The 15,393-nt window shown below is 37.8% G+C and overlaps 1 protein-coding gene and 1 non-coding gene across 2 annotated transcripts in view; both read left to right on the top strand.

The window, feature by feature from the left end:
* LOC123664638 overlaps window positions 1-15,393 on the top strand; it is an 88,525-nt gene that overhangs the window by 54,392 nt on the left and 18,740 nt on the right. Inside the window, exons 2-7 of the mRNA XM_045599156.1 lie at window positions 7,585-7,679; window positions 8,278-8,389; window positions 12,029-12,126; window positions 12,362-12,482; window positions 12,912-13,062; window positions 14,199-14,391. Coding sequence (XP_045455112.1) covers window positions 7,585-7,679; window positions 8,278-8,389; window positions 12,029-12,126; window positions 12,362-12,482; window positions 12,912-13,062; window positions 14,199-14,391 — 770 coding nt within the window. The remainder of the gene's footprint in view (window positions 1-7,584; window positions 7,680-8,277; window positions 8,390-12,028; window positions 12,127-12,361; window positions 12,483-12,911; window positions 13,063-14,198; window positions 14,392-15,393) is intronic.
* Window positions 2,488-2,688, top strand: LOC123664809. The gene has a single exon (XR_006744917.1). It is a non-coding gene; the product is annotated as a small nucleolar RNA U3 (small nucleolar RNA).

Below are 15,393 nucleotides of genomic sequence, written 5' to 3'. Positions count from 1 at the left end.
TCCTTATAGGGCGTAAACATCCGCTAAGAACGGATTTTACGGAATTAGGTCCCTATGGGGGTAAAACGGGGGTTGTAAGTTTGTATGAAAGTCCCATGTTTTTGAAATTTAAAATGTATACTCTATAGATGATGAGAAGATGTCCAAATAATGTATCTTTAGAAATCAACTCCCTTTTGGGGTTAAAACTCCGAAACTATAACAGCTACAAACTTGAAATTTTGAGAACTCAAAAACCATCCTGGATAGTCCATCCATCCAGGATGGACAAAGATGGAATTTAGCAGGGAGGTAGATTATAGTTAGTAGACATCCGCTAAGAACGGATTTTGCGATATTCCGCCGCTAAAGGGGTTTAATTGGGGTTGATAGTTTGTATGAAACATATACAGCAGCTCTAAGTTCGTCTGATAGCTTATTTATACTGCAGCCTGAAAATAAAACTAAAAATGTGGTGTATAGAGAGGTTTTATAAAAATAGCTATTGAATTATATTAAATTGTGCCTTTGAAAAAGTTACTCAGAGTGATAAGCATTTCAAGTGACTGAAATAAAAAAATAATGTAATAAAAATGCGTTAAGCATCTTAATAGTAATGCATATCTTCATAACCACGCGGACGTAGTCGCGGGCAACAGTTAGTGTACTATAAAACAAAGTCCCCAAAAGCGTATGTGATCGATTGCCTCAAAATCTACTGAACGGATTTTCATGCGGTTTTACCAATGGAGAGAGGGCTTCAAGAGGAAGGTTTACGGAACGATTTTGATGAGAGTTTCACTGGATGTTTGCCGGGAAAACTTTGTGACAAACTGATTTCAACGCGGGCGAAGCCGCGGGCACAGCTAGTATTATACAGTCGTGTGACTGATATTACGTCACTTCTGTTATATATTTTTCTTACGGTTTTAGTATCACATTTTTTCAGTTCGGTCGCTCAGCCGAATATCAAGCCTGCCATAAGAAACTTCGTTCCAATAATAAATAATCCTTATTTTTAAAAATATACTAGGTCAACAGGGTTGTGCTTTATAACTATAGGAAGGATAACGAATTGTTCATTTATTGTTATATTTTTAACAAGGTTGAATACTGACAGAACAATCGAGTGAAACGAACGCTTCAATTGAAATATTCCGTCTTGGATAAAATACTGATGAATGAAAAAATCTAAATCCCTGATGTATCTCGTAAATAAAAATAAATAATGAAATAAAACTGTAAAAGCTAGAAGAATCGTTTCTAAACAAAAATAGTAAAGAAAAAATTATTTCTTAAAAATCTTCTTTTCACATATTATAATAAGTGATGGATAGATATATTCAGCAACTTTCAAAAATTATAAAAAGAAAGAAGATATGTTGTTTTAAATGCTAATTCCCAAAAACTAACAAAATTTTTATTATCAATTAATGAAATAATAAATACTGGTGGTCGCCCTGTGGCCGAAATGAACAATTCGTTATCCTTCCTATAGTTATAAAGCACAACCCTGTTGACCTAGTGTATTTTTAAAAATAAGGATTATTTATTATTGGAACGAACTTCCTTATGGCAGGCTTGACATTTGGCTGAGCGACCGAACTAAAAAAATGTGTTACTAAAACCGTAAGAAAAATATATAACAGAAGTGACTTAATATCAATCACACGACTGTATAATATGACGTTTGTAAAACTAAAATATTACTAGTAAACTTTTTTTTTAAATTATTTATGTAATTTTATACGGTCGACAAAAATAAATAAAGACATATGTTTTTTATTTCACTTAATAGTTTGAATTATTATTATTATTATTATTATTTTGTTTGATTTATTTTATTTTATGGTATTTGTTATTTTCTAAAATATTAAATTTCCTATACACTTTTATGTACTTAATTGAAGAACAATCAACAAAAAAAAAAATAGTAATAATCAAGAACTAGAAAATATACATAAAATCCAAGATTTTTTTTTTCAAATTGTGTTGTTTCTATACTATCCGAAGGAACCTCGTTCCTACCTAGTGTCCCATGACACCACAAATTTAATTTTATAATTTTTGCCATGTCTACTGTTCGTATCTGGTACAAGTTACAGATTATATTACCAGATATTTTAGTTTCGAAACGGTATTTACATAAAATGGTAAATTAATATACATCCACACGTCCATCCGATGGACAATCACTCACATAAATCCCATTTTCTACACAGCGAAAAAAACACGCTTCTATGAATAATCCTAAATATTAAACAAAATAAAATATGTTTTTCTACTTCGAACGAAACAGTAACATCTGTTGATCTTGGTTATCCACAGATGATTTGATGATCAGTCCTACAGATGTCGCTGTTTTACGGAAAATCAAGCTCAGGCATGGACTAGTTAGTACAACGTTTCATGTCTAGATGTCGCTGTATCAAGATTTAAATTTTCTGAATCGCGCTGGCCAGATTTTTATTCGCCGCATGACTACCGCTGCTATGCGACGCTTTCGACAAGACCTTACTTCATAGGATCATTTCTATAGTAAGCTCTTCACGAGATCTACACACTACGTGTGATCGTACCGGCCGCGATGAGGAGTCGTGGCGCGGCGCCCTGAGCGTGAGGCGGGCGGCGGCTCTGGCCGCCAGCCCTCGATGATCGTTCACCGCTCTCCTGGGGAGCGGCGTGGGGCGCTGTCGCTGTCTGAGTGGCCTTTTTAAAATCTTACTACACATATTAAGAAGAAGAAGACGTGTAAAGGAGAATGATACGATTCCATACATTCTTGGGCCAAAATGTAATGAAATGAAAATGGTATCAATTAATGCATTTAGGCTTATTGCTTCCTCGCTGAAAATTATATTCTATCTATATTTTGGCTATCTGAGAGTGGAGTTATTAGACTTTTTGTAAAAGTGAGGTTATGTTACAATGTCTATAAAAAAACGCGATCACTAAGTTCTTGTAGCATTAATATTTGTTATATTTAGTGAAGACTGTTTGAAAACTCACTACGAATATTGATATACACTTGAAACCATAAATAAATATCAGGAATGGACTCAGAATGCATCGGAAAACAGTAAACACGAAACGAGTGACGGACACAGTATTATTGTTAGTCACAAGTTAGTCAGCTTTCAAAGCTGTCATTAAAAATATGATTTACTTTAAATCGATATGAAATCGATAATCATTTTGGTTTATCAGATATTAATTGATATTGTCCATATTAATGTAACTTTATTTAAAAGCACTTTATTGTTTACAGCTTTAATTGTGCATCTAAATATCCTGAATTAATTAACTAGTGCAAACCTTTTTTTTTTTTGAATTCTGTAATCGATTATAGTTGAATCGATACCCAAATAATTTGATGAAAACTATCTTTCTCAATTTTCTCCGCTTCTAGATTCAGAATTGAGCTGATATTTTATATTTTAAAATAAAAAAATATGACCAATTTTTTAAACAATATCTCTACTCATTACATTTTGGCCCAAAAGTCCCATTCTCCTTTATAAAATAAAAGTAGCCTAAGTAACTCCTTACTACATCAGCTACTTGCCAATGAAAGTTGCGTCAAAATCAGCCCAGCCATTTCAGAGATTAGCCGGAACAAACAGACAGACAAAAATTGTAAAAAATGTTATTTTGGTATATGTACCGTGTATACATAATGTGTTGTTACAGCATTAAAGAATATAGTCACCCAGTGTGTGTCGTAAGAGGCAACTAAGGGATAACACACAATTCCACTACTACCTTGGAACTTAAAAAGCCGACCGATGGCGGAATAACCATCCAACTGCTGGCTTTGAAATACACAGGCCGTAGACGGGCAGCAGCGTCTTCGGTGCGACAAAGCCAGCCCTGCGGTCACCAACCCGTCTGCCCAGCGTGGTGACTATGGGCAAAACAAATAAGTTGTGGAGGCCTATGTCCAGTAGTGGACTGCGAAAGGCTGCTGTGATGATACATCCATATGCATTAAGTAAAAAGCGGTTATTTTAATATTACAAATAGATACTCCAATTTTATTTATATGTACATAGATAAGCATTTTAGTTACTAAAACATTGTGCAGATGCGTTATATTCAAGTAGGTATAGATGCAAAATTAAAATTTAATTTTTCTATTTTGTTATAAAAATTTGGCATGTTTTGTTAATATATCAGCTTACAATATCAAATCTTAAATCATATTATATTATATTGAATTTTGTTTACTTACTGATTATTGTCAATGCAAAAGATTGTTTAAATTCAATTTAACTGGGGTAGGTAATTCCCTGCTCTTAATATGGAGCCCGACTGGGTAGTACCTCGACCTTACAGACGTGTTACGTTCCTATTGGTGACTAAGGTAAGAAGATCACCTGGGAGAATTTGGGGATAGGTTCGGCATCGTGCTTGCGATTCTTCTGGTGTTGCAGACGTGTATAAGCTACGGTAATCGCTTACCATCAGGTGGCCCGGACGCTTGTTTGCCGTCCTTGTTGTATAACAATAATAATTGTGTTTGCTGGCAAACGAAAAAACCGACTTCAATTACATCGACAAGTATTGAAACGTAGGTAGACGAAAAAATAGTCAAGTAAATACGTATTATCAAAGATTACTCCAAAAGCTGTAATCGGATCCCGATGAAAATGTGACCTCATGGTAAACATGGGCTTTTGATTAAATTACAAATCATCAAAATCGGTACACCCGGTAAAAAGTCCAGATCAGAGAAGTATCAGATATCTCTCTCTCGATATCTCTGGGATCCTATATTGAGATCCTGTTTTCCTTATTATGGTAACACACTTAGGATATCTCCTTTCAAACAAAAAATATTATCAAAATCGGTTCATAAACGACGAAGTTATCCCTGTACATAGATAAAAAATATATATATACGGTCGAATTGAGTAACCTCCTCCTTTTTTGAAGTCGGTTAAAAAAATTATAACATTTTATGAAACACGTATTTACCTGTTTTTTAATAATGTTTAGTTAATAAAAAAAATATGAGGGTACATGTAAGTTATTTTACTTGTTCGTACTAAACAAACGTCATCAGGAAGGGACAATTATACATAAAGGTACCCGTTCTCCTTGTTAACCGAACAAAATATTTAATTATCACATCATTTTGAAGTGAAACTAAGTTTACTAACATCTGCCATTGAATTACATATAATCAAGAGTGAGTTGAAAGTATTGTATCGGTATTAATCTAATGTAAGTCATTTAAAGATTTTATAACATTGTTTAAACAAAAAAGTGTGTGTGTGTGTTCTAATGTACGCACGTAAGAAGTTATACTGCATTGTCTAGCTAACTTTACGTTGCTAACTTCTTCGTTGACTAGCTAGCTAACTTCAGGGTGTCGGTTTTTTGTGACGGTGTGCGCGCGCATCGTAACAATTTACTCTCATCATTTTGTTATTTCCCGAAAATATTGTAATGTGTACGGTTCATATTTGAGTGAGGACATGTGAGGGAAGGTCAATGAAGTTAACCAAACCTGACGAAAATCAATGTACATACATAACACCATGGCCCTATTTCATCAGCTGTGGATAACGTTATTTGACGGATGATAGTATCCGACAGTAAAAAGTTTTTGATCCATCATTCATTATTACCAACGTATACTATATTTATGAGCTATTTCTATTCGGATTAAAGTTGCAGTTTATTTATTGAGGAGAAATAAGCCCTAGCCTATTCTACTTCCCGTTGTCAAAGTCTATTTGTATCGTCATTCATCAAATAGCGTTAACCACAAATGGTCAAACAGGCCCTAAGTTTATTAAGATAATTGTAAGTATATATAGGCAGCATTACAGCAATAATTGTGTTTGCTCGCAAACGAAAAAAAAACCGACTTCAATTACATCGACGAGTAATATAGCGTAGATCGACGAAACAATAGTCAAGTAACCACGCGTTATCAAAGATTACTCAAAAATTTGGAAACCTTGGAACTTAAGAAGCCGACCGATGGCTCGATAACCATCTAACCGCTGGCTTTGAAACAACAGGCCGAAGACGGGCAGCAGCGTCTTAGGTGCGAAAAAGCCAGCCCTGCGGTCACCAACCCGCCTGCCCAGCGTGGTGACTATGGGCAACACACATGAGTTCACGCATTTTTGGCGCGAACTTGTGGAGGCCTATGTCCAGCAGTGGACTGCAATAGGCTGGAATGATGATGATGATGATAACTCAAAAATTATTTATCAGATTTCGATAAAATTTATATGTGACCACATGATAAACATCAGCTTTCGATTAAATTAAAAATTATCAAAATCGGTACACCCAGTAAAAAGTTATTGCGGATTTTCGAGAGTTTCCCTCGATTTCTCTGGGATCTCATCATTAGATCCTGGTTTTCTTATCATAGTACTAAACTAGAGATATCTCCTTTCCAACAAAAAAAGAATTATCAAAATCGGTACATCCAGTAGAAAGTTATGCAGTATAATACAACATAGGTCGACGAAAATAGCGTCAAGTAAAAACGCATTATTAGATATAACTCGAAAAGTAGTTGTTAGATCTCAAATAAATTTAAATGGGACCAAAGGACACACACCACCTTTCAATTAAAAGAAAATTTGTCGAAATCGCTCCACCCAGTCAAAAGTTCTGAAGTAACATACATTAAAAAAAAATACAGTCGAATTGAGAACCTCCTCATTTTTTGGAAGTGGGTTAAAAAATACAGTGGAATTGAGAACCTCCTTCTTTTTTGGAAGTCGGTTAAAACTGTTATAGGGACCTACATATAAAGGTAATAAAACAATAATGATATAATCAGAAAAAATAAAAATATTATTTCACTTGAAATTCTGGTTATGTGGTTGTAGGTTGTAATAAGGTTTGGCTGTCGGTCCCGGTTGTTATCATGTACACCTGATAGCGATCGTTACTAATAGTAGGGAATATATCCGCCAACCCGCATCAAGCTCCAATCGTTCTCCTACATGGAGAAAAAAGCCTATGCCCAGCAGTGGGATATTATAAGCTGAATCATGATTGTGAAATTGTAATAAGTAATTTTATATTGTAGTGGAGAAGTAATGTTAATAATTATACAGGAATTTAGTATAATTTCAAAACGAACAGCTTAAAAGGACAAATGCAAAAACACGTAACATTTTAAATGTTTGAAATCGAAATTAATTATTATAATGAAACAACTGTTTTGGATTTATCGTGGCTTATATTAAGTTTTTTAGATGCCCGACGTTTCAGATACTTTACAGCAACCATGGTATCTATATATATTACTAGCTGACCCCGCAAACGTTTCTTTGCCATATATGTTATTAAGCTGCTTAAACCCCCCCCCCCCCTTAGACTTATTAACTTAGGGGTATGAAAAATAGATGTTGGCCGATTCTCAGACCTACCCGATATGCTCACAAAATTTTATTAAAATTGGTCGAGCCGTTTCGGAGGAGTTCAATGTAACACCATGATACGAGAATTTTATATATTAGAGAATATTATATATGTTTAGTGCGATACGAAGAGGCGAAAGATCGAGAGAAAGATATAGAGAAAAGCATACATAATAACTAATATAAATATAACATTTAATTGTTACAGGATTTACTCGAGAGAATATTCCGTTTGTTCGACCTGGAAAGACGAGACCACCTGGTGCAAGAGGACTGGATCCAGTTCCTGAAGGAGCGACTCATGTGAGACACACATTTATATTTTATTTTTTAATCCTGCTAAGACAGATCACACCCTATCTGTGAGATCTGTGTGCTAAGATTATAAATGTAAAAGACACGCACACCTGTATGCAATTAGTCTGTCCTTGGTCTTTAAATGTAGATATAATGAAACATTGTTTAGGAAGGGACTGGCGCCGTTCCTACCCCCAATCACGCCAAGAGCTCTGGTTACATTACTCATCACAGGAACACAACACTGCTCAGGAACACAACACTGCTGTAATCTTCTGTACTTCCCTAGTCGGGCTGCTCTAGATTTGAGCAGGATATTTCCTGATGCGTTACTTCAGTTAAATGAACTGCAATCTTTGCCTGGACAAAACAGTGAAAGTTAGAATAATTTTGAGTTAAAATAAATGATTTTGTAACTTCAGTAGTCATATCTCTTCGCGAAAGGCTGGCATAGCACCCGCAACTTTTTTTATGTTGCAAATTTCCAGGCGACGGTAACCATTTAACATCAGATGGTACCGTCCACTTGTTAGTTCCCTTTTTATTGAAAAAAAGTCCTTAATAACTTAAATATTTAATACAATTATTTGTAATATTACTATAGAGAAGACAAACAACTGGACTTCGTAGAGCAAGTTGAGAGCGTAGCGTACGTGCTCTGCGGAGATGGAGTGATCACGCTTGACACTTTCCAACTGATACTGAAGAACAAAGTGGTAAGAAAACATTGTTTGTTTATTTAATTTACTGGTACACTAACAACAGTAAATATCACAAATTTAAATATATATTTGTTCGGTACGTTTCTGATATACCACGTGTTAATGAAAGGCCATCCTTCCAATTCCTTAGAATCGATATTATCAGTCAGTTAGCTCAGCCTATTGCAGTCCACTGCTTGACATAGGCCTCCCCAAGTTCGCGCCAGACATCCCGGTCTTCCGCAATCCTCATCCAGCCTACACCGGCAATCTTACGTAGATTGTCGGTCCAACGGGCCGGAGGACGTCCCACACTGCGTTTGCCAAGACGCGGTCTCCACTCCAGGACCCGTTTACTCCAGGACCCGTCTACTCCAACGACCATCGGTCCTGCGACAGAGATGGCCAGCCCACGATCATATTATCGATATTATATACAGGGTGGGGATGACAATACGACAATAACTTTGACATCGTATATGTAATGATATTCCAAGCCCACATACAAAAAATCAATAAAATACATCCAGTAGTTTAGTCAAAAAATATGATTTTTCATTTTTTAAAATTACTACGTGTTGTATAACATTAATAAACGGTCACCCGCAGGTTAACGACCCTTTGAGCGCGATCGGTACAAACATAATATTACGCGTACGCGTAATTTAAAAACGTGCAAAATTGTTATCTATTTTGGTAGGTCAGTGTTGTGTTAAGACATATTAAAAACATTTTTTAAATAGTTTTAATATTCAGTATGATTCTAATAATTTTCTTTTTATAATTTTTGTTTTTTAAAAATTTATTGTTTCTTTTAATGCTTAAATTTTAAATTCTGAAAATCTAAATTCTGAATCTAACATAGTTTTTGCAAGTAGGTAATATCACGGGGAGCACACATGGCATATCAACAATATTTAATAAATTTAAGTATTTCTTTGACTATATTTATTTCAAGATCAAAATATTCGCGAAACTTTTGCTCGAGCAGTTCAACAAATGCGATAAAGACAACAAATAACAATAACAACAATTATTAATAATAAAATACCACGTTATTACATTAAAATATTAAATCTTGCAACAGCTGAAAAAAACAATCAACGTGGCACGTGTGTTGCAATGACCCTGAGAACGTCTAACGGTGTAAAGGACAACTGGCTGTGCCAGGGCTGCTAGAAAAATTTGTCACACTCATACAAAATTTTCTGTGGTCATATTTTTTAACAAAAGAATTTGTTGGCTTAAAATTCGTATCATTTTCGTTTCTTCTTATTAATTGCTAGGCTAATAATGTACCCTTAAGGGTATCATTGGATAAACTGTTTCTAAGTTTTGCTCTGATTAAATTAACTTCGCTGAATTCTCGTTCACATTACAGATTGCACTGTAATGGGGAAAACATAACAAATTTAAAGCAAATTGAGCCAGTGTTTTATAATTTTCAAATTGTTTTTTATTTCAAAATGTATTTTTTTTTTCAAGTCGCAATTATTACCACAAGATAAATTATAAGTTTCATTAGAAAGCAAACAAATACAGCCTTTATATGATTTTTCAAAGAGTCCTCATTCATATCAAAGTGGTAGGTTCATTCAAGTAAGGGAAATTAACGAAATTCAAGCTTGCCGGTGAATGATGTTTCTTTAATTATGAAATGCTTCCAGGTAATAGGAATATAAAAATCGTACATTTTGCGTATGATTTTAGTCTAGCGATCGTACATGAGTAAAAATTAAAAAAAAAATCGTATCGATTAAAATCGTACATCTGTCAGCCCTGGTGCGTAGGCTAGCGTAAACAAAACATGTTATAACCTGTTTTTGGTTTTTCCCTGAGTTGCCGCGTACGCGACAAGCGGCCAGTGGTCTCTGTGCCGTTTATTTAGGTACTCATGTTTCTTGATGTCATACGCGTTGGTTTGTCAATTTTCTACATATGCGCACGAGTTTTGTTCGTTTTAATTAATTATTGGATTATCTCGAAAGACTTGGAGTGATTGTGCGATATTTTAACGCTTTATTTTTATAGTGACAAGAACATTAACGTAGAATAAATGCCTAGTTTAATAGTTATTAGGTGAATTGTGCGAAATTAGGCGCTAGTGTTAATAGTAAGAATAGTTTTTATTTTATTTACAATGCCACGTTATAATTACACAGCTTCGGAGTACATGATTTTTGTTTACGGAGAATGCCACGGCAAGGCTAATTTAGCAATACAGAAGTACCGGGAGAGATATGGGAACACTCGTATTTGTCCAACCGATGGCCGCACTATTTCAAATGCTTTTCAGAGGATACGGGAAGATCAATGCTTAATCCCGCATTTTCTGTGAAGTTTTGTAACAAACGACTTGTACTCAACAGACGTAAATACAGTTGATGAGTTAAAAAATAGAATTATTAGACCTATTAATAAATTAAAAAATATGGCCACTAATGGCGACATCATGTCAAAATTAATGAATTAAATTATAAGAAGATAATTATTTTAGATAGAATTTAAAAATTTAGTAACCTACTATGATTGACCAAACAAACCAACGTACCTAGTTCGTAGTAGTTCGTTGTGTCACCGCGCGTCATAACAGGTCAGTGAACCTATAGTCACACATGTTGTAGTATAATTTTATTATATTTTTCTTATTTAGTTTGTTTGAAAAAATCATTTTTTTGATTTTGACGTTAGAACTTTTTTGATGGTTTTGAAATACTCCTATAAACTAGTATTACCTGTGTTATCAATTTTTGTCGTATTGTCATCCCCACTCTGTATAACCTAAATATACATAACTGAACGCCGTACTCCTGTTTTTGAAGTAAACTTCTTTACGCACGCTTTTCTTGGGGAGTAAGCTGGCGAATGCTTGACGAGAGCGTTACGAAAAGTGTGATCGGGTGAGGCGAACGGAGCAAGACAAAGAGGTGCGGGTACATATGTTCTTTCTCTCTTACTCTAATAGTCAGTTACGTTACGTATGTCTAAGACACAGTGCAGAGCTATTGCTTTAGAAGTTTTACTTCAGTTGTGTGGTCTAAAGCACATTTGTTTTTTTTTATTGGACTTTCTTATGAGGCTCCCGGTATGAAAAAAATATGAGGAGTAAAATCTACTGAACCTGACCCCGTTACGTTTCTCGTAACGCCATCTATACGAACCCAATAGGGTTCCGATTGATGGCGTAACGATGTTTTTTAATAACGCCACTTTAGAAAGATAGATGGCGTTATTTGATTCGCTTATTTACCATTTGATATGGTATTAATCTTTTTCTTAGACTAGTAAGCCTTTTTTGTGCCTATTTAGACAGTCGATCTGAAGTAGTAAACTCTATTCGTGCATTGGAGCTGACAAATACACTTTTTTTTGTAAATATTTCGATGTTTTTTACACACAACCTATACTGTCATCATTGTTTGCTGACAGTAACAAAAAAAAAACATCCGATCTGGTACATTCGAAAGCTACGCGCGTTTATACAATTCGGCGATTTATTTAAAAATATACTCATAATTTTTTTTTATCGCATTCGTGAATCGCGGTGACCGCTCATCATCAGATATAATACACTTATTGACCTAGTAGTATAAACTATCACGCTATCTACCCTGAGATAAGAAAAATCTGTTATAAGCAATATTTATTACCCAGGTAACGAATAAACTCTTAAGGGTTGTCGACACGGACGGGGACGGTTACGTCACAGCTGAAGAGATTATGGAGTTCATTTCGTCTGTATCCAGTTGCAGGTAATAATTATATGTGATAATAGGTTGCTTAAGAAATAGCCTTATTGTTCATTATTATAAGGATATAGCTAAAGTTAATTATTCGGTGCAGATACTGAGATTACATAAATGATAAAGATGTGTGAACTTAGTGACACTGTATTTCGTGCAAGATGAAATTTTATCATCTAATAGTAAAAATAAAACGCTCATCTGCCGAATCAAATATCTGCTTAATTGTATATTGTTTGTCCAGCCCACGCGTGGGCATCGATAAAGCCAGCGTGGATCGCTTAGAGCAACTATTTAAGCAGACAGCGGGAGACCAGAAGGAGATCACAAGGGAGCAGTTCCAAAAGATTGTGGTCTCAAAGAATGTAAGTTACTAATGGTGGAAAAAAGTAACATTTAAATAATTATGATGGATAAATATTGTTTTCTAAGTATTAATATTATTTCAATTTTTTGTATTTATTTTTTACCTAGCCCACTAGACAAACTATACTATACTATCTTCCAAACTGTCAAAAAGTGAAATATTGGTTATGTTACGTTATCCAGTCTAGTGAACTGTTAAATACAAAATTTTACAATATTTTTTTCTGAAAATTTTCAACTTTCTACTCAATTTTATTGTTTCTTTTTTTTTCATAAAATGTTCTGCAAAGTATGAGAAAACTTTAAAAATAAAAGGCGTGAAAAAGAAAATTAGGGTCTCATTTTCGTCTACAAATTGCATGTTCATCTAATAAACAAATATGCTCACACTATCTCTACTTCAATTAAGAGATTTTTCAAAATTACAGCCTTTCTTCACTGAGAGAGTTTTCCAAATCTTCGACGAAGACAACTCCGGGACGATCTCTCACCACGAGTTCATAGAGGCGGTGCATAGGTTCGGCAGGCAGACGCCGGAGGACAAGATACGGTTCCTGTTCAAAGTTTACGATCTAGATGGTAAGTTAAATTATAATTCGTAGTTCAGATTTTAATTTCAATAATACTGAGTTCAGTTAGTGTTGTGTTCCTGTGGAAGGTTGGAGATAGGGTCGGCACCACACTAGCTAAGTTTCTGGTTATGCATGAGTCTATATGCTACGGTAATCGCCTACCATCAGATGAGCCGTATGCTCGTTTGCCATCCTAGTTGTAGAAAAAAAAGAAGTGTGCTTCAGATCACACGATTGAAGTAAAACTTCTTTGGCTCCATCTAACTTGTATCACCTCTCAACTTTCGTTCGCCTCGTTCGATCACACTTTTGACTTGAGGGTAAAAGCTTTAGATTAGGAAAAACCGAATTTCGGGATCGTGGGGGGAAGGGGAGGGGGAAGCTACGAAACCCCATGGTTATGGAGATATCCATGGTTAAAGTTTTGAGGTTAGAAGAAGAATTTCGCAGCTTTCACACGTTATTTTCACATAAGCGTTTTTTTCACATTTCACACGCTATTTTCACATTTCACACGTTATTTTCACGTTTCATAAGTTATTTTCAAACAGGAGTACGTAAAAATGATCTCGACTCCAAGATCAAAAAACGATACAACTTACGTTACTCATGCTCCGTTCCGTAGTTTTCACGTTATTTTCACATTTCGCACATAATTTTAGCTTTTTACACGTTAATTTAACGTTTTCATACGGTTTTTTAACAAACGGTACAACTGATGTTTAAAACTGAGAGATAGATGTTTTAATAAAAAATGACAAGCCACTTATCGTTTCACTCCGAAGCAATGTAAGCATAAATTCATTGTTTTTGTTTAAATAACTATAAAGGTCTAAGACCATACAGCCTCGTTTCATGTTATGTTTTTTACTTAAATATATTTTATTTTTATTTATTTACTGTAAGTAAAATGTCTTTAGCAATAGGCTTGCACAATAGGTCTGCACTGTGTCTTAGATATACGAAACGTAACTGGCTATGAGAGAAAGAGAGAAAGAAAATGTGTGCTCGCACCTCTCTCTCTTGCTCCGTTCACCTCTCTCGATCACACTTTTTATAACGCTCTCGTCACGCATTCACCAGCTTAATCCCCAAGTCAAGTGTCCGTTTATTTGTATCGTACCGTCACCGTCTACCGTGCAGGCGACGGCCTCATCCAGCACCGCGAGCTGCAGCACGTGATGCGCGCCTGCATGCACGAGAACGGCATGACGTTCTCCGAGCCGCAGCTGCAGGAGCTCACGCGCGCCATGTGCGACGACGCGGCGCTCACCTACGAGGCGCTGCGCGAGCTGCTGCGGCGCCACGACGGCCTGCTGGAGAACCTCTCCATCAGGTGCGGCGCTGGCTCCGTGCCCACTGTGTAGCGTTCTCCGGGCCGCAGCTGCAGGAGCTCACGTACGAGGCGCTGCGCGAGCTGCTGCGGCGCCACGACGGCCTGCTGGAGAACCTCTCCATCAGGTGCGGCGCTGGCTCCGTGCCCACTGTGTAGCGTTCTCCGGGCCGCAGCTGCGGGAGCTCACGTACGAGGCGCTGCGCGAGCTGCTGCGGCGCCACGACGGCCTGCTGGAGAACCTCTCCATCAGGTGCGGCGCTGGCTCCGTGCCCACTGTGTAGCGTTCTCCGGGCCGCAGCTGCGGGAGCTCACGTACGAGGCGCTGCGCGAGCTGCTGCGGCGCCACGACGGCCTGCTGGAGAACCTCTCCATCAGGTGCGGCGCTGGCTCCGTGCCCACTGTGTAGCGTTCTCCGGGCCGCAGCTGCGGGAGCTCACGTACGAGGCGCTGCGCGAGCTGCTGCGGCGCCACGACGGCCTGCTGGAGAACCTCTCCATCAGGTGCGGCGCTGGCTCCGTGCCCACTGTGTAGCGTTCTCCGGGCCGCAGCTGCAGGAGCTCACGTACGAGGCGCTGCGCGAGCTGCTGCGGCGCCACGACGGCCTGCTGGAGAACCTCTCCATCAGGTGCGGCGCTGGCTCCGTGCCCACTGTGTAGCGTTCTCCGGGCCGCAGCTGCGGGAGCTCACGTACGAGGCGCTGCGCGAGCTGCTGCGGCGCCACGACGGCCTGCTGGAGAACCTCTCCATCAGGTGCGGCGCTGGCTCCGTGCCCACTGTGTAGCGTTCTCCGGGCCGCAGCTGCGGGAGCTCACGTACGAGGCGCTGCGCGAGCTGCTGCGGCGCCACGACGGCCTGCTGGAGAACCTCTCCATCAGGTGCGGCGCTGGCTCCGTGCCCACTGTGTAGCGTTCTCCGGGCCGCAGCTGCGGGAGCTCACGTACGAGGCGCTGCGCGAGCTGCTGCGGCGCCACGACGGCCTGCTGGAGAACCTCTCCATCAGGT

This window comes from Melitaea cinxia, chromosome 22, assembly GCF_905220565.1.
Source record: "Melitaea cinxia chromosome 22, ilMelCinx1.1, whole genome shotgun sequence".
NCBI lineage: Eukaryota > Metazoa > Arthropoda > Insecta > Lepidoptera > Nymphalidae > Melitaea > Melitaea cinxia.
Note: the sequence above shows the minus strand (reverse complement) of the source record. Positions and strands in the feature narration are given on the sequence as shown.